Source organism: Balaenoptera physalus (genome assembly GCF_965194825.1).
Source record: "Balaenoptera physalus genome assembly, chromosome: 4".
Lineage (NCBI taxonomy): Eukaryota > Metazoa > Chordata > Mammalia > Artiodactyla > Balaenopteridae > Balaenoptera > Balaenoptera physalus.
Genome location: NC_138891.1, coordinates 32513327 through 32534045, shown reverse-complemented (window position 1 = coordinate 32534045; position 20719 = coordinate 32513327). Strand labels below are relative to the sequence as shown.

At 38.0% G+C, this 20719-nt stretch overlaps 2 protein-coding genes across 11 annotated transcripts in view; both read right to left on the bottom strand.

Annotated features, from left to right (window-relative positions):
* SELENOT (selenoprotein T) overlaps positions 1-12896 on the bottom strand; it is a 30497-nt gene extending 17601 nt beyond the window's left edge. The window contains exon 1 of one of the 2 annotated variants that reach the window (XM_082459697.1): positions 12036-12896. In XM_082459697.1, the coding sequence (XP_082315823.1) occupies positions 12036-12172 (137 nt within the window). In that variant the 5' untranslated portion in view covers positions 12173-12896. The remainder of the gene's footprint in view (positions 1-12035) is intronic. The other variant, XM_082459696.1, reaches the window with a different exon arrangement.
* Positions 12897-15706: 2810 nt separating this feature from the next.
* EIF2A (eukaryotic translation initiation factor 2A) overlaps positions 15707-20719 on the bottom strand; it is a 38130-nt gene continuing 33117 nt past the window's right edge. For 4 of the 9 annotated variants that reach the window (XM_082459564.1, XM_082459561.1, XM_082459567.1 and 1 more), the window contains 3 exons: positions 17603-17731; positions 16656-16799; positions 15707-16109 (listed from right to left, as the gene is read on the bottom strand). In XM_082459564.1, coding sequence (XP_082315690.1) covers positions 16044-16109; positions 16656-16799; positions 17603-17731 — 339 coding nt within the window. In that variant the 3' untranslated portion in view covers positions 15707-16043. The remainder of the gene's footprint in view (positions 16110-16655; positions 16800-17602; positions 17732-20719) is intronic. The other 5 variants (XM_082459563.1, XM_082459569.1, XM_082459566.1 and 2 more) reach the window with 3 other exon arrangements.

Here is a 20719-nt window from a genome sequence, read left to right as displayed (position 1 = left end):
ATACTACACTTCAATTAAAAAAAAAAGCCCTCACGCACTTTGAATGAAGATCAAAATGTAGATCAGAACTTGCTCAGCGTGTTGTTTTGTTTTGTTTTAATTGGGGTACAGCTGCTTTACAATGTTATGTTAGTTTCTGCTGTACAAGGAAGTGAATCAGCTATATGTATACATATATCCCCTCCCTCTTGGACCTCCCTCCCGCCCCCCCTCCTACCCGCCATCCTACCCCTCTAGGTCATCACAGAGCACCAAGCTGAGCTCCCTGCGCTTATATAGCAGGTTCCCACTAGCTATGTTTTACACATGGTAGTGTATATATGTCAATCCCAATCTCCCACTTCATTCTCCCCCTCCCCCTTGTCCACACGTTTGTTCTCTAAATCTGTCGCTATTCCTGCCCTGCAAATAGGTTCATCTGTACTGCTTTTTAAAGTTCCATATATATGCATTAGCATACGGTATTTGTTTTTCTCTTTCTGACTTACTTCACTCTGTATCACAGACCCTAGCGTTTTTAAAAGTTGAAAATCAGCACTAGACAGGTATGAGCTTATCAGGTTTAAGAACTGTCTTATATGAAATCAAGTGATTTCCCTTCCAGCTGCCTCACTCTAGGAGCACCGCAGTGGCCACCACAGTAAAAACGCATATGAATATAAAATATGCCTAACATGGCTTCTAAGATTCCAGGCTTCCTGGGACTTCCCTGGCGGTCCAGTGGTTAAGACTCTGCATTACCACTGCAGGGAGCTCGGTTCGATCCCTGGTCAGGGAACTAAGATCCCACATATCATGTGGTACGGCCAAAATTAAAAAAAAAAAAAAAAAAATTTCAGGCTTCCTTAGAGTTTTTTCCAAAGATTTGATAAACCTAAAATTCAATTAATGATCTGTTTTTATTCTCTTCCTTCTTTGTGTCTTATTCTTGAGGTCACTAGTTTCACTAGTCACTAGTCTTCCCACACCTTTGGCATAACATTTCAGGAAATCTTTTGCCGCAGATTATTCCACAAAGAATTTATAAATTGTGTAAATTCCTCAGCTCTTTGTGGGGAAGGAATTTTATCTCTTTACTCTGGAAAGCACTTCTCATTAACAGATTTATAAGGTATGGCAGCCACTCAGTAAAAGTGACTTGATAAAAAAAGCATTCAATAAATGGTGACTTACCTGCATTTTGCAGGAATTTTTGTCTCATCTTAAAATATTTCATATATGACTTGATGCTTCTGTTAGAGGAAACACTGACTGAAACCGCCCGCCCTGGCCAGGCAAAGACAGTAACAACGTGCATGAGTTATTTTACAACAGGAGATCCTGGTAAGGAACACGGAACTAACAAGCCACCACCAAAGGGAAGAACTCGGAAAAGGTCAAAAAGAGAGAGGAGATGCCACATGTCCACATGTCCTACCAACCTCCCAGAATGCTCCTCGCTGGAATCCATCTTGGCTGAGCAGTTGCGCGCGCCACCAGGAAGGACCCTGAGTCTGAATGATTGGCCAGAGACAAGCCGGAAACTAACCCCATCACCATAAAACCCGAGACTGCGAGCCACGTGGCAGAGCAGTCCTCCTGGATTTCCTTACCCTCCTGTTCTACGCCCAGGCGCCCCTTCCCAATAAAGTCTCTTGCTTTGTCAGCACGCGTGTCTCCTCGGACAATTCATTTCCAAGTGTTAGACAAGAGCCCACTCTCGGGAAGGGGTACCCCTTCCTACAACACTTTTATTCTTTTCAATACATTTTTAAAAATTGAGATATAATTCACACACCATAAAATTCATCCTCGGTGCATTTTTATAAGTTGTTAGAGAGACTGATTAAAAAAAAACATATTGTGTTCTATGCTAATTCAATGGCAAAACTAGATATGTCTCTTGCCTGCTTTACTGCTTTCCTGTTTGTCTTATACTTTTACCTGTTGGTTGTAAACTGACTTCAGACATTAGAATAAACTTGATTAAAAAACCCAGGGATCTAAGAAAGAAAACCACCAACAGGATAAGCAGTTAAGAGTGTGTTGGCGAATAAGAGCAGCAGGAAGATGACTGACAATAACACAACGAATTCTAGAAGTTTAGCCCAAACAGCAGAGATGGAGGCCAGGTCAAGAAGGCTGAGTGAAGAGTATGTCCAAAACTGAAGTTTTACATATATCACATTCTATGCCTAAAAGCTACCAAACTGAAGCAGAGGTCAACCAAGTAGAAATCCACCTGAAAGGAAGAGTATCAGAAAACATCGATCTATACTCCAGTTAGGAATTTTTAAAGGGAAGTGAGGGGGGAGAAGATAGGTTATGTCAGAACCAAACACAGTGGACTACCACGAGATTGTACTCACTTTTTCAATAAATATTGCCTGATGACAGGTACTGTTTTAGGCTCTAAAGATATAACGGCAGCAAGCAAAACAGACAAAAATCTATGCCTTTCTGATGCTGGCAACATTCTAATGAAAAAGAGAGAGTAAGCTGTAACAGTCTAATGGAGAAGATACAGTTCACCAACTGATAATATCTGAAGCTGTTTCCCTTGCCTTGAGAAACAGGAACGAAAAAACAAAACACCCGAGGGACTATGAAAAGAAGTCACAAATTGAAACAGCAAAAACAGCGAACAAAAGATTCAAAATAAGAGCCGACATCCAACAATATTCTGCAAGAAGCAGAAGGATGATAAAAGAGATAAGGAAGGACTGTAAGAAACCTAAAAACCAAAAGCAGAATTTAAAAAAATATTTTGAGGCCCTGAAGAAGAAAAGTGATGGGTGGAAAACTGAATCAGTGTTAGAAGATGAATAACAAAAAGTACAGAAGATCTGAATAGTATCATCAATAAATGGAATTCACAGATACATCAGTTTTTTTCCTATAGAAAACACCCTGAGAGACCACAGAATATTTACAATAATTGACCATCTATGTTAGGTCACAAAGAAAGCCTAATAAGTAGGTGAAGAATGTCACCAGCTATCTCAGCAAACAAAGGATGTTGCAACCATCAAGCCATCAGCCACTGCAGACACCCCCAGCTGTGCACCCTGAGGAGATTCAGGATGGAAAAAAACAGGATACTGGACCTAGACAGTTAAGGTACATATCAAAGGAATTTCAGTAAGCCCAGACTCTTGCATCTTTCCATACACAGAAAAGCACTAAATTCATTACCTTGAGATGTCTGGTTTTCTTTAATTAACAGTAATCTTTTGATGTTCCGATAACCTGGCTTTTTTTTTTTTTAAACTCCTATATATTCTGGCTCCTCCCTTACTTCTTCAGAACAGTCCCTCAGAGTTGAGAGGCTGTCTCCTGGGCCTAAGTCCTCAGTATGTCCGCAGAATAAAACATAATAGCAAATGTCACATTCTCTAATTACAGTGCAATAAACTAAAGAATCTTTAAAACCCAACCCACTTTAAGATCTTCTGGTAGGAGTATTAACTAGTTTAATTATGTCAAAATTTTAAATGTGATACACATTAACGTAATCATAATATTTTACTTCTATGGATTTAGTTTATGGAAATAACTGGACAAGCACACATGATATCTGAGGATAGTCATCTTAACAAAGTAATTTTATGAAAAATAAGGACCAACATAAACGTTAAAAAAACAGATTCAGTGGCTTAAATAAATTAAAGAATACCCATCTTATGGAGTACTATGCCTGTTGATACAGAACAGTATCTGCTGATATGAAAAGATAAGTGATGAGGCGAAGGCAAATTTCAAAAAAAGCATACAACTATAAACTCATTAATATAAAATTATATAATATAGTATGTTTCTGCGTGAAGAGGTGGCTTGAAGGAGGTTCTTCAAAATGTTATTAAAGAGTTACAAGGATATTTCACTTTCTTCCATATACTTTTTTGAAAATTATTTTTACAGTTAACATGTTATTTTCACAGTGAAACCGCGAAGTATCCTGTGGGGCTCCAGGGCATGGAAGCCTTTTTGTCCCCCATTTCTTATAGGCAAGACTCCAGCCTCCATTAACAGTTGCTAATCAAGGGAGGAGCAGCCAAGAAACCACAGGAGGGAAGATTTAAGGGACCAGAGAAGCTCATCAAGATTAAGAGACCCTGCACACACCCTAATCTTGTCAGCAACCCCACCTTTGAACTACTGCGGTAAGACTCCTCCTCAAATCCTCCTGGGTTGAGACACATAGCTTCTCAAAGGCAGGAGCCCGCTGTGTTCCCCTTTGCCTGGCAAAGCAATAAAGCTATCCTTTTCTACTTCACCCAAAACTTTGTTTCCGAGATTCGATTCCGCACCACTGTACAGAGAAGCTGAGCTTTCGGCATCAACAGCCAGAGGGCTATTTTCATTTTTTTAAGCTGAAAGTCAGTAAGTAAAGCTTTCAAAGGTTTATTTACTGCAGGTCTTATTACAATATTACAAATAATAAACTATGATAATGAGCACTTGATAAATGGTAGTAGCAGGTACACGGTGCTAGGTGTTTTTAACTGATTAGCTGACTCCAGCTCTCATTTCCTGTCTCCTCCTCCCCCTCTATGCTGAGTCAGGCTTCATTTGCATGTGTTCTTCCTTTAGCTAGTAAAGCTCATTCTCTGTATCTCCTGGTGGAGTTCCCCATGCCCTTCAAGATTTCATTTCCTCCTCTGCAAAGCCTTCCAACTCTCCCTGAATAGGTAATCCTTCTTCTCTCTGGGTTTTTAAGACTTCTTTTAGAACACTCAGAACAGAATGGTTTACTATTATATTGTTTACATGTCTGTCTCTCCCACCAAACAACTGGTTTTCAAATGTTACTGTAAAAAAAACAAATTCGTATCTTCCTAAAAATTGGACAAAACAGGAAAACAAGTGGCATGAAAAAGGGGACATTAAAAACAAGGGCTTGATAACACAACACTGTAAATCAACTATACTCCAATAAAAATTAAAAAAACAAAACAAAACAAGGGCTTGATTATGAGCAGTTCTTGCTAAAATCTGTGGCCAAGATTTCTTCCTTATCAATCCCAAGTTACACTCCAATCAAGATAAAGTATGTGAAAACATGATTTTCCTTTTTGGAAAGCAGGGACGGTGACAAAAATCAAATGAACCGGAGGACTCCAACTACACTCTTAAGTGACAAAGATGGAGATGAAACATACATGCATGCTTTTACTTTTTTCCTTCAAGCTTCTTTACAGTACCTAATAATAGAATATTAGAGGTAACTGGAATGCAGCCAACACCCTTAGTTTACAGATGAACAAGTTGAGAGCTAGAGATTAAATACTTCCCCAAAGTCATTCAGAAGATAAAAGGCAGATCGAGTTAAGAACATACGCCTCCAAACTGCTGGTCCAGTAAATGCTCACCTTCCCAGTACCTATACCATTCAAAATTTATGAGGTTATTTATGAGATTTCCAAATGATATATTAAATTTGATCTCTACCACTTACCTTAATGGCAAACTGTAAGGAAACAATGTTCCCATTTTCTGTAAGAGGAGATAAAACCTTAAAACCATTCATATTTTACTTACATCTAAAAGCTTTGAACTAAAGTACTTCATTCATTATTAAGAAGAAACTACTATTATGTGCACAGTATTCAGTTAGCTCCTGAGCTATTTATTGCTTAAAATGGCAAAAAAAAAAAAAAAATGGTGACTAAATTCTATGTAACTTTAAAAATCTAACATAGCGGCAGGTGCAGCAGCCACCATTTTATTTGCTCTCTAGAGCACTCTATACTACTCTACCGTCTGAATCAACTTATCTTATTACTCCTTTATTTCACTGTTTCCAAGTAGTACATTCTTCCTATTTAGTATCTTTTTAAAAACCAAGATTTATCTTATAACCATTAGTGTGTCACAGTTTAAATGGCCACAGTTTTTTCCTTCTGAGTGGTATACAGAATAATGGTGTACCTTACAACCTATCATATCTTAGGTTTGGAGAAATATAATAACTGTTATTTAAGTTTTTAGTTCCAGTTACTGTGACTATTTTGGGGAGATGAAAATTTCTTTGTAGGATTTTCCCCTGGCTACTGTGTTTTTAGTTTTAAAAACTCAGCAACAAAGCAAAACAAACTTATGGTTACCAAACAGGTTGGGGGTGGGGGGAATAAATTAAGAGTTTAGGATTAACATATACACACTACTATATATAAAACAGGTAAACAACAGGGACTTACTATATAGCACAGGGAACTACACTTAACATCTTATAATAACCTATAATGGAAACGAATCTGAAAAATATATATATATATACTATATATATTTATATATATCTATAAATAAAAATATATACTATATATATTTATATGTCTATAACAATCGATTTGCTGTACACTTGAAATTAACACAACACTGTAACCTATACAATTTTTTTAAAAAATTCAGGATTCATCCCCTTCAGTCCCCCCCCCCCCCGCAAAAAAAACCCATAAAAATTGTCTTGTTTATCACTACAGTGAATGGCACACCATCGCTCCAGAACTCACTAGTCACCTGTGACACCTCTCATTGCAGGCCACCTCTCTGGCCCCTCAAATAATGTAATCACCAAGAACTGCTAAATTTATCTGCAAAAAAATCTCTTAAACCTGCTCCTTTACTCCTACCACCACCCTTCTACTTCAAGCTCCATTGCCTCTTGCCTGGGTAACTCCAAGAGTCCCTTAAAATGGTCTCCCCACATCTATTTTTTTGTTCCCTGTAATGTCTTTTCCACAATGATACTTACTGATTTTTCCTTAACATAGCCATCCAGACCTTCCAGGGTCTGTGCTACCTTCTCTTTGGTTTTTAAGGTCAGCAGCCTTGGCCTCAAGAAATTATGTTCTCTTCTTGGATTCGAAGAATCAATACTGTGAAAATGACTATACTACCCAAAGCAATCTACAGATTCAATGCAATCCCTATCAAATTACCAATGGCATTTTTTACAGAACTAGAACAAAAAGTCTTAAAATTTGTACGGAGACATAAAAGACCCTGAATAGCCAAAGCAGTCATGAGGGAAAAAAACGGAGCTGGAGGAATCAGGCTCCCTGACTTCAGACTACAGTACAAAGCTACAGTAATCACGACAGTATGGTACTGGCACAAAAACAGAAATATAGATCAATGGAACAGGACAGAAAGCCCAGAGATAAACCCACATGGTCAACTAATCTATGACAAAGGAGATAAGGATATACAGTGGAGAAAAGACAGTCTCTTCAATAAGTGGTGCTGGGAAAACTGGACAGCTACATGTAAAAGAATGAAGTTAGAACACTTCCTAACACCAGCCACAAAAATAAACTCAAAATGGATTAGAGACCTAAATGTAAGACTGGACACTATAAACCTCTTAGAAGAAAACATAGGAAGAACACTCTTCAACATAAATCACAGCAAGATCTTTTCTGTTCCACCTCCTAGAGTAATGGAAATAAAAACAAAAATAAACAAATGGGATCTAATGAAACTTAAAAGCTTTTGCAAAGCAAAGGAAACTAAAAACAAGACGAAAAGACAACCCTCAGAATGGGAGAAAATATTTGCAAACGAATCAACGGACAAAGGATTAATCTCCAAAATATATAAACAGCTTATGCAGTTCAATATTAAAAAAACAAACAACCCAATCCAAAAATGGGCAGAAGACCTAAATAGACATTTCTCCTTCAAAGAAGACATACAGAAGGCCAAGAAGCACATGAAAAGCTGCTCAACATCACTAATTATTAGAGAAATGCAAATCAAAACTACAACGAGGTATCACCGCACACCAGTTAGAATGGGCATCATCAGAAAATCTACAAACAAGAAATGCTGGAGAGGGTGTGGAGAAAAGGGAACCCTCTTGCACTGTTGGTGGGCGTGTAAATTGATACAGCCACTATGGAGAACAGTATGGAGGTTCCTTAAAAAACTAAAAATAGAATTACCATATGACCCAGCAATGCCCCTACTGGGCATATACCCAGAGAAAACTATAATTCAAAAAGGCACATGCACCCCAATGTTCATTGCAGCACTATTTACAATAGCCAAGTCGTGGAAGCAACCTAAATGCCCATCAACAGACGAATGGATAAAGAAGATGTGGTCCATATATACAATGGAATATTACTCAGCCATAAAAAGGAACGAAATTGGGTCATTTGTAGAGACATGGGTGGATCTAGAGACTGTCATACAGAGTGAAGTCAGTCAGAAAGAAAAACAAGTATCGTATATTAATGCATATATGTGGAACCCAGAAAAATGGTACAGATGAACCGGTTTGCAGGGCAGAAATAGAAACACAGATGTAGAGAACAAACGTATGGACACCAAGGGGGGAAAGTGGCCGGGGGGTGGGGGTGGTGGTGTGATGAATTGGGAGATTGGGATTGACATGCATACACTGATATGTATAAAATGGATAACTAATAAGAACCTGCTGTATAAAAAAATAAATAAAATTCAGAAAAAAAAAGCACAATTCATATAATGGCAAAAAAAAAATTATGATCTCTCCTACTATAAGGTCACTGAACGTGCTATTTCCATTGCTCAACAGTGCTCTCTATATACATTTTATCCTTCAAGTCTCAGTTCAAAGTTCATTTTCTCATGGAAACCTTCCCTGATCCTGTGACTAGGTCTCTTTCATATCATATTACTTTCCTACAGCAATTAACACAACTGCAATTTTATGTGTTGTCCATGGATTAATGACTGCCTTCTACTCTTGCCTTTAACATCTATGAGAGCACTGAACTGAATTCCCAGCACCAAGCAAAGCACCTTCATAGAGACGGTGCACAAATATTTGTTAAATATACAAATGTTGTCTAAGTAACTAACATGATCTCTATAACTCCCAATTTCTCAGATTTCTTCAATTCAGCATTTTACTAATCTTGATCAGTATCAACACCCAAATCAGACTTAGGTCTTTATTTTCTTGCCTCCATACCATGAAAGCAAAGGCTAAGTTGGTATAAATTTCAATTAAAATCTGTTCTTCTAGTAGTTGCTTCATTTACCTCTTAAAACTCCATTTAGAAATTGGTTGTCCTAAAATTACAGCAGTGGATTCTTAGATTAACAAAAACTGGAAAATTCTGCTGTATTCTGCTTACGTTCTAATATCTTAACTTTAACCTACTATTCTTAGTAAATCAACTGTCAAATGTTCAAATAAGTGTTAACCATAAAGAGCTGTAGATAGTAATCTCTTTAAACTGTAACAACTGATGAAATGTTGTAAATCTGATGACATGTTAATTCACAAGTATGGGAGGAAAAAAGCATGCATACAAACATGCCAAACAATACCTATCAGAATACATTTACAAAAAAAAAAAAAAAAAAAAGAATACATTTACACAAAAAAATCACAAGAAAGGAAAATGTGACAAGGGAACTTTATTTTAAGCTCTGATTAGAGAACTTCCTTTTTTATGTTTAATACTTAAACGTCCAAATAAGCAGTACAAATTTTTTCCCCAAATATGCAATCAATGTCATCAAACTTATCTAATTCAATTGCTCAATCAACGGATGTAATAAACCAAACACTCAGGTACATAAAGTAAGTCTGTGCTTCTCTGTAGGCTTCCAGAAGAGCCACATTTGTCTTGTTCACCAGGGGATCTTTAGCCCTTGGCACAAGCAGGTACTGAATGAGGATGTACTGAGAAAATACATCGACACAACATAGGAAAGTTTGTTTTAAGCTATTTTGCACGCTTGATCTCTCTCCCTTCAATTCCATTTATGTGTTGTGTTGTTATTTTTTTTCTATTAGCAATTACAAAAGTGCCACAATTAACAGACGATATATCGAGCTAAAGTTAAAGAAAGAGTACTCATAATAAATATAAAATAATAAGGGACAAAAGCAATGGAAAGGAAGGTAAAAATAGTTTTCTCCTTTGTTAACATTGGTAATTAATGAAAAGTTGCATTTTATAGCACTCCGATTTCAAATGGAATTAAAAGAATTTTCACATATTTACCCTCAATTGTCTTCGCTTCCTCTCCTTTCCCAAACAAACTTGCAAATAAATGCCCAAGAGACTCTACCAAAATCAGAAACCAAATATTCACTTTCCTATATACACATTAACCTCTGGGGGGAAAAGTAACAAACAAGCTAAATTTACCTGTAATTGGTATGGCATAGGGCATATTAATAGTTATTTCCCAGCTACAGAATAAAAAAAAAAAAGGGAAGGATTTTTGTATGTAGCATGCTCAGGATGACTGCAAAAGAAAATACTTAACAGACTTTTGTAATTCTCTACTTAAAGAAAAAAAAAGGAAAGGAAACAAAAATTCAGTATCAAAAGTTTAACTGAAGTACTTAAGACTTTTTTAAAAGTTTAATTTGAAGGACTAAATGCCCTTCCCCCTACATTTGTTTACACATTTTCAAAACTTTATAAGGTACATTTGTTAAATTATTGTGACAAGTATTCCAATACAAGCAACTGTAAAAGAAGAGTATTTTGGAAAAGACCAAGTGAAACCAAGACATACAAAATAGAAAAATTACATAACTTGGAAAATGCAGTCTTTTTTTTTACTTAAATCCAAAAGTATCACACTTAATCCTTAACAATATTTATAAGTGAGTAAGATGACTGCCACTTTCTAATGGAAAAAAATAAATATGGAGAAAAAAGTCAGAATAATCAAGCCATAACTCCCACTTACAGTACCATATATGAAAGATGATATGACGATATACGCCAGGCACATAGTAACACTACAGAGAGCTTTTTTTTAATCAGAAGTTGCAAGGTTTTTAGTTTTCACTCCAAAAATAAAGACTTACCATCTTACTTTCTGACTCTCTTTAAACAGCACTTAAATTGATTTAATATTAAAGACTTGCTTAATCTTTAAAGACTAAGCAAAAAAACTAGTTGGATAAGTAGAAAATCTAAACTTTAGTACACTTATACTAATACATTAAGTTTGAAAAAGCTGATTTTAAATGCATTATGGCCAAAACCAATGTTCCAAAGTATCAGGACTCTGAAGACTTACTAATCCGACCATCCTATTCTGAAAAAACGTCACCTTTTGAGATACGGCATTCTAATTTCCACAACTTTACAATTTTGGTTTTTGCTTGTTTGTTTTTAATCTGAGCCTTTCAAACCTTCCCCAACACCACTTACCTTATCACATGCATTACTGCTCTGCTTCTAATACTTAACTAGGTAACAACAAAATCACTTACAGAACATTGTCGAAAAATGCCGGGTTTGGGGGGAAAAGGGGTTGTTTTTTTCTATTTCTCTGAACGCCCAAGAGATTTAAAAGGCAGAAAGAGATGCCAGGGCAGGGAACTCACGGGAGTAAGGGGAATGGGGGAGAAGATGCAGTTATCTGGGAGCGAAAGGTTGTCAGAAGAGCAACGTGCTCCTTTACAAAAACACTTTGGAAATAGCAAACGGAGAATCAGCCTCCCCATCCAAGCTTATCAGCTGTCAGAATCCCTACGCTCTCACCCAACAGTCACCCCGGCGGATCCTGGAGAAAAAGGCGTCTGTCCCTCGCGGGTCTCCTTCAACGACCCGAGGTGACCTTCGCCTAGCGGGGCAGCGAGGCCTCCTGGCGTACCCCGCGAAAGCCGAGACGAAGTTAACCGGCAAACAAACGCTGGAGCTCCTCCCTCCGCCGACCCTGCGCCGACTCATGCCCACCTCCGCAGGCAGCCGGGTGGCCGTGGCGTGACGCCGCCGACCTGTCCTCCGTACTGACAAGTGTCCCCGCGTCTTCGCCTTTCAGTATTTAACCTTCTCGTGCCCTCCTTCCCCATTCCCTCCATTCTAGGAACCAAAAAAGAAGTGAGCGGTTGTGTCTGGAGGCAAAGAAGGCGGCCTGGCCATCCCGGGTAAGAGCCCCGGAGACGGCAGGCAGCGGAAGGCTGCTGGCACCGTTCTTCCGGGCCAGGGAAGGTTCAGCTCTCTAGGCCGCGAAGCCGCGGCCTCGCGTAGTGTGAGGCGCCGAGCGAAAGCGCGGCGGGGCGGCCGGGCGCCGGCGCACATACTCACCAAATCTGGAACTTGAGCAGCGGCCCCGTGGCGTACTGCATCTTTAACCTCTTGCCAGGCACGCCACCCAGGTTGGCCGAGGCATCGCTCCGGACCACCGCCGACGCCGCCACCAGGAGAAGTAGTAGAAGCCTCATCTTAAACGAGCCAACCACTTCTGCCACCCTCAGACTCAGACTGCAGCCGGCCCAAGGCAGAGCCGGAGCCGCGAGCTGCTCCCCACCGCGCAGGCGCGATCCGCCAAGGGCTTGAGGGAAGCTGGAATGCGCCTGCGTATCCCGGCGCCTGCGCACGCTCTGGGAGGGGGAGCTGACCTGTTTCACGGTCCTGACCCACCATCTTGGATGTGCGCGGAGACTCTTGGGATGGAGTGAGATAGGTAGAGAACAGACAGCAGCTGATGGGATATTAGAGGAGCCTGCTAATTAAAGCTTCTGGCACACCTGGGTTCTACATACAATTTCATGTAGTTCAGACTTTTATCTCCCCGAGACACTTAGGAACACCTGTTTAACAGCCTTGATTCAGGTGTGGGAGATAAAAGAGAAAGCCCCCGCCTTCCAAACAGGAATACTTCACTCTTTCTGGGTGCATGCTATGGCCTTTTCTTTGAACTTGGAATATTGCGCTCTCCTAAAGGAGTCTTTTTTAAAAAGACCTTTGGAAAACTTCAACATATACAAGAACAGAGTAATTACCTAACTCATTAACGACCTTTAACAATTACTGGTATTTTGGCAATCTTAATTGTCTATAGTACAGCTCTAACCACCCCAAGGAAGCAAATGCCAGACATATCACTTCATCTATGGATTTTTAAGCCTGTATCTCTAAAAAATAACTTTTCTTCGGGGAGAAGAAAACTGACCACAATACCATTATCCCACCTTGAAAAATAAATTATTGCTTAATACCAAAATATCCAGTGTTCAAATTTCTCCTGTCTTAATAAATATTTATTTATTTTTATTGTTAATTTGTTCAAATTGTTACCGAACCAAACTTGGGTCTGCTCACCTGTGGGCAGTAAACCAATCTACTGACACTGGGCTGTAGTGAAGGAAAATGCAGCATTTACTGTAAAGGCGCCAATACAAGGAGGATGGGTGGCTTGTGCTCTAAAACCCTGAAACCCCTGGTGGTTTTGCCTATAAAAGTCTTTATAGGCAAAATTTGGGGTGAGGGATGCAGGGTGTGCGGCTTTCTTCTGATTGGTTGGTGGTGAGGTGCTCAGCTTGAAGTTACCATCCTCCACCAGGGTAGGGGCCTTAGTTCCTGCAGAAGAACTCAAAGATATTGTTATGTATATTCCCCAGGGCTGCACTATTGTTTCTTGACTGCTCCTCCCTTGTTTCTGCATTCCCTCCCTTCCCTGATTAGCAACTGTTTGAATCTGCCCGAAGGTCAAGGAGGCTGAATGAAGCCTACTTCCCACAAACAAGAAACCAGAGACACAGAAAGGATTTGTACCCGTGAGAGCCCCACAGGGTCCTGTTCCATTTCAAAATCTGGACCAAAATAAAAAGTAATCCATTGCCATTGGTTGTTATGTCTTTTAGATCCCATCAAACAAAGCCTTTAAGGTCAAGATCACACCAGGAATTGAAAAAGTTTCATTTATTATTCATTGCAGCAAAGGGAACACACACCACAGGGAATCAAGGGGAGTCTCAGGAAGAGGGTGTTAGGAAGATTATTATAGCATCTGGGCTTTGGATGATTTGGGAAGAGTATTGGGAGTGCCAATGGAAAATTTGGCCTTTTTTTAAAAATTTTATTTATTTAATTTTTGCCTGTGTTGGGTCTTCGTTTCTGTGCGAGGGCTTTCTCTAGTTGCGGCGAGCGGGGGCCACTCTTCATCGCGGTGCGCGGGCCTCTCACTGTCGTGGCCTCTCTTGTTGCAGAGCACAAGCTCCAGACGCGCAGGCTCAGTAGTTGTGGCTCACGGGCCTAGTTGCTCCGCAGCATGTAGGATCTTCCCAGACCAGGGCTCGAACCCGTGTCCCCTGCGTTGGCAGGCAGATTCTCAACCACTGTGCCACCAGGGAAGCCCAGTGATTTTTATAGAGATATGTGCTCAGAAATAAAACATTTCTTTGGAAAAAATTAAATGGATTAAATGATTACACAAATAAAGACAATTCTAAAAAACGAGTCCAAGCAATCTAATTTTGGTCAGAACAGTCACCTTGGAGCAATTAAAAAGCATCTGACTAAAACAAAAGGTTCAATGATACTACCTCTAAAATAAACATTTTATTTTATTTTTCTTAATTTTTTTTGGCCACGGGGCATATGCGATGTTAGTTCCCAGACCAATCCAATCCATGCCCCTGCAGTGGAAGTGTGGAGTCCTAACCACTAGACCGCCAGGGAATTCCCTTAAGTTAACATTTTAAAAATGATTAATATATTTGCTGTAAACTGTGTAAACTGGTAATTCATTTTTAAAATTTAAAATTAAAAAAAATTGTTAGGCTGCCAGGCCAAAAAACATTATACTGTCTCAGGACGAATTATTTAACATTTTATTAGAAAAACAATTTTTAAATATATTATAAAAGCAATATATTACTTTAAAAAAGCTTAAGTTTCTATTATCAGAAATAAATTAATGTTGAAAGCAATTATATGTACATGAGTGTGTGTATGTCCACACTCACTTCACACACAAAACATTTAAAATGCCACTCAAATTTTAATGCATTAGGTCTTTACCAAATCTTATTTGCAGCTTTGGGGCATCAGTAAACTCAGTTATCTGTTTGTGTATATCCCTCAAAGTATTCCTAGATTCTTTTCTTTTACTTAGTTTAAATACTAGCTCTAGATAATGAAAACCTGTATCAATGCAAATGAAATAAAAATAACTTCAAATGTAAATCAGATGAAAAAAATTAACAGTAATAGATTCTAAAACCAAATAGAAATTAGTTTTGATAGCTGAGTGTCTTGGATTATCAGTACATCTTTTATTCTTCGTATGAGTGAATCAAAACAAGATGACTATAGCAAAATGATCACAGTTCATGTTTAGAAAATATTTACCTCATCATTAAATGATCAGGTTTATTATTTGAAATATCAAAAAAATGTCTATTTTTAGTCTATATTTACTTTTTAGAACTAGTCAGAAAAACTACTTCAAATACTACAAATAATATAAACAATTTAATATATTTATCTTATTTTTTTAAATTAATTAATTTATTTTTGGCTGCATTGGGTCTTCATTGCTGTGCGTGGGCTTCCTCTAGTTGCAGCGAGCAGGGGCTACTCTTTGTTGCGGTGCGCTTCTATTGATAAGGAACACAGGCTCTGGGCGCGTGGGTTTCAGGAGTTGTGGCGCTCAGGCTCTAGAGTGCAGGCTCAGTAGTTGTGGTGCACGGGCTTAGTTGCTCCGCAGCATGTGGTATCTTCTGGACCAGGGATCAAACCCGTGTCCCCTGCATTGGCAGGCGGATTCTTAACCACTGCGTCACCAGGGAAGTCCCAACAATTTAATATATTCAGTACAACCTGATTTTAAGGCGTTTCTTTAACATTTGATAATATAGTGTTTAGGATCAAGACAGTCACATTATATATTCAAAGGAAATATTTCCCAAACTTGCCTTGTAAATTAATAAAGGATCTGTTAATTGAGGAACTTATAACAAAGTCAACAATGATCAAATTTAAAACATCTTTATTCATTTATATGGTAAATACTGTCCCCTACTAAAAAACAATGACATTGGTCTTTCAATCTGTCAAGCTTAGCTTAAAAAAAAAATCATATGTCTCTTTTCTATATCATGTGTTGACATGATATAGGATGCAAGAGGTAAAAATCAATGTAACAGACATTATTAAATAATTCCACACATATGCAGAATCTTGGATAAATGGTTAAAATTATAAGTGAACATTAAATGTGGGCACATGAATATTCCATGTACACCAATGGGTTTAACAGAAAATATGTTTGCACTGATTTCTGGTAACCAACTTGCTTTCTTTGAATCTTTAAATACCCAGTTCCAAATCTTCCAGCTCCTGGAGAAGGGCTTTCTCTTTCTGAATTTTCGCCAACTAGAAAAGTTTAAAACAATGAAGTTATTAAATAGGAAATAAAATAATTATTGGATCTATAGCCATATAGCAAAAAAAGAAAAAATTTAGAGAAAGAATATTTCTGAGACTTTACCAGATCTACTGGTAAACATAGATTTAAAAATACAGATTAGAAACAAGTTCTAATTTGTTATTTGGTATGAATTAAGGGGGCAAAAAACAGAGCTGTCTTACTGCATGCATCTTTAGGTCTAATAAATCTTCCATTCTACACCTGGGCTTCAAAGTGTTGAGGAAAGAAGGAGGGAAAGGGCCAAACGGGACAGTGCGACCTGAGACACAGGAAAGAAGAGAATCTTCTATTTGTCTAACGTAATATAAACTGCCTTTATTTTCAGCAGCAATGGCATTAGTATGCCTCAGAGGAAATAGTGACTTCCTCATTCACCACGATCCACATCATGTCTTCCCCTATCCTTGCCTATTTAAGACTAAAAATGTTAAAAAAAAAAAAACTGGCATATGGTTTTCAAAAGAAGTTTTAAAATCGATATGCTCTTTTACCTGATTGAATAATTGCTTATAATAAAAAGGGGAAGGGTGGTAGTGACTGTGAGCCCCAGTGAAAAATGCAGAAAAGACCTGATTTTTTTCTAGCTGTTTTCCAGTTGCTGCTTGTTCTTTCAGTTGTTCGATTGCTTTCAGTTTCTGCAAACATCAAATATATTATGAGTCAAAAGGAAGAATAAGTAATTTTAGAATGCAAATTTTCTTATTAACAATTCAATCATATCAATGTGAAACCTGAATAAGGAAAATCAATTATCTTACATTTGTATCAGGAACAGACTGCTAAAATGCTAAGGTAAACTACTTTTTAAAATTAAATGTAGAATTGGGTATGTTAAGAACATGGAATTTAGCAAAGTATTTTTCAAGATTTTAATTAATATTATCATATATGTACATCTATGTGTATACATGTACATGTATATGTATTTAAATATATCACCATTTTCACCATTTATTTCAGAACCTTATTGTACCTGGACGATGTCTTTGGCTTTAAGAGAAACTCCATAATGTAGCCTGGGAAGGGCTCTAGAAACCTGGATTTTACCTCCAAGGCCACCATCACAAACTGGTTGCAATTTGACGTTCATAAACTTACTTTCGTTTCTCTTTCTTCATCTTTAAAAATGGGATAAATATCTGCTCTTACCTGTCTCACAAGTGTCTAATGAAAAAGTGAGTATAAAAGTGTTCAAATGTACATTATTTCTTATTACTCCAAAAATCAATAATAAAGACTAATATCCTTTAGACAACTGTGAACAGAACTAAAATAGGTGCCATTCCTAAGTTACAGTATTTCATGGTGAAAAAGCAACAATGAGGACTGCTACAAACCTCTCGGATGCCTGTCTTTAGGCATCTAAGCATTACTTTCCTTGTGTAATTCTCATGTATTCTTTCAGTAAACACATGTGCTTTTCACTTAAGCCTCCCACCTTCTTTAGGTTCTTGATTTTTTTGTCTATCTCAGGGTCTCCAGAAGTTGACTGAGAGATAGCATTTCGTGGTGTGCTCTGTGGGGCAGGGGCAGGTGCCATATCTGGACTCTTATCACTTCTTGCTTCCTATAGGAAATATTTTCAAAAATTCAATTTTCTAAAATGAAATCATTAAAAGTATTTCAACAAACATAGCCTTGGTACATAAAATTCAGAAACCAATATATGATTTTATCTTTTGCACATTTTATATAAAGAAAGGATCTGAATTGCTGGTCTCATGAAGTGTGCTATATTGTCCCATAACAGATAATTACAATGAAGTGTTAAAAAAAGTCACAGTATAATGAGCTACCCAAAAGGTTTTCACTATATAATTGTCATAGGGAACACTTTGCTAGAGCTAGAATTTAAAGTTAGGGACTTCCCCGGCAGTCCCATGGTTAAGACTCTGCGCTTCCAATGCAGGGGGTACGGGTTTGATCCCTGGTCAGGGAACTAAGATTCCACATGCTGTGATGTGTGGGCCGCCCACCCACCCCCCAAAATTAAGGTAACATAATTATAAAATAAAAAATAATAGTATATTAGTAATATAGTATTACATTAGTAATATGATAAAATATTATGTTAGTAATATAAAATATGTAATTAGTAATATAATAACAAATGGAAATAAATGAAATGACCTTACCAGAGTAAACTAGGAGGTTTCTGTATCAGCAAATAAGCATTCCAAATTTTTGGATATTTTGGGAAGTGCCACTAAGTGGATGGTTGGAAATGTGAGAGGGCTTTTCTAATTAAGGTGTTTGAAGTTTCACTCTTGGGATATCCTCAAAAACTATTACACGTATATCAAGTACATGTAATAGATGATGCTACAGGGTAAGTTCCATAGAGATTTATTTATCATCAGATCTATTCAGCTCTGCAAGAAAGTGCCATGGAAAACTCTGTTCCCTGAAAGGGACAGTATATTGCTCCCAAAGTGATCAGATCTCTGAGACCTTTCTAGCTTCGTCCCTTCTCACCGAGTAACCACTGATTCTGAACCATTTTTATTTCCCCTAAGGTGCCATATATTCTTATTTCCTGGCCTTCATGTGTACTGTTCCTTGTGCCTAGAACACCTTCAGGTCACCTGGCTAATCCTACTTATCCTTTAGGCCTCTGGAAAATGCCCCCACCCCCCAAGAGACCAGATTAGTTGCACAACACATGGTATGTTTCCTTACTGTAACACTGTAACTGCATTGTACTATCCCCCATGAGACTGTACCTGAGGTTTCTTTGTTTACTTGTGCCCTCAGCATAATGTGAGCTTGACTGTACATGCTAAATAAATGAAAGAGCAAAAGACCGACTCTCCTTTGTAATTATGACAAGACATAGTTTTGACAAGAGGAGGGAAAAGTTATTAAAGTCTTTCTTTATTGGACCAAAGGTAGGGTTTCTACTTCTTCCTTATAGAGTTCCCAGTGGAATACACAGACCCTTGCAAGACTCTAAAACCTCTTAAGAGTTCTGGATGGAATACTCTGAACTACCAAAGCATCCCAGGGGAACATGGGACAGGCTATCACTCCTAGATCTCCAAATCTAAAAATGTCTACCAGAGAGTTTTTAGAGAGTGCAGAATTGGAGTATTTTTTTCTCTTTAGAGTCATGTTGGTTGTATTTTGTACATTACAATCCACAAACATTAATTCCTAACCTTCTATGTGAGAATATTACTGAGCACTTTAACAGAGTATTCAGAAAGAAATTATTTAGTTTCCACTCTTAAGGAGCCTATAAGTTCTGATAATACACAGTTTGGTATTTTTCATAATATAAAATTAAAGGAGAAGAGTGGATAAAAGGAGAAGAGACACACTTTGCCTATCAAAATTCACTTTTGACATCAGATAAAAAAATTTTTAATTTAGTTGTTTGTAATCAGCTGAGAATATTAATTTTCTAGGAAGATAAATGTCATAAATATGAAAAACTATTAAAGTTAAGTGAGGGACTTCCCTGGTGGCGCAGTGGTTAAGAATCTGCCTGCCAATGCAGGGGACACAGGTTCGATCCCTGGTCTGGGAAAATCCCACGTGCCGTGGAACAAGCCCATGCGCCACAACTACTGAAGCCCGAGCGCCTAGATCCCGTGCTCCGCGACAAGAGAAGCCACAGCAATGAGAAGCCTGTGCACCGCAACAAAGAGTAGCCCCAGCTCGCCACAACTACAGAAAGCCCGCGCACAGCAACAAAGACTCAACGCAGCCAAAAAAATAAAAATAAAAATAAATTTAAAATAAATAAATAAGTAAAGTTAAGTGAAATGACGATTTTCCTCCACATTTTAAAAAACCAAGAATAAGTTAAAATGTTTGTGTTAACGTACTTGAATTCTGGTCATTTTCTAAAAAAGGTTATGTACATGGTAAGATTAAACTCTTTGTTTCAATTATTTTTGGTAAAGCTGATAAGCTTACAAAGTCATCACCAGTTTATAAAAGTACTTGGTTAGATTATGTACATCTGACTCCTTTATCTTTGGTTCCTTAATTCACAGTCAGGGATGAGATCCTGTCATAGATCATTTACCTTTGTTCTATCACACAGTCATAACTTTTACTCACTCCAGCCAGTTGTCTGAAAAATACATACTGAAAGGATTATCTTGCAAGTAGAAAACTCTTTGTCATCACTGAGAAAACACGCAGAATAACTCCAAAATGATGGATTAGTAGTATCATCTTTAGTAAATAACATGTGTGGGTGATTATATGGTTGTACGAGGTGGGGTGTGTGTGGGGGGTTGTTTTTGTAATTATTATGTTTTACGTTAATAGCACTGATTGTTTTTTCAAAAGAACCACAGAGTTATCTTTAAGAAGGTCACACTGAGACTTCTCTGGTGATCCAGTGGTTAGGATTCCACGCTTCCATGGCAGAGGGTGTGGGTTCCCTGGTTGGGAAACTAAGATCACACATGCCGTGAGGTGTAGGCAAAAAGAAAAAGAAGTCAGACTATTTTAATATTAATTTTTCTAAATGAGACATACTGATTCTATGACCCTCCTCCCCAAATTTTATGTGCTCAAATACCAGAAAAACACACAAAAA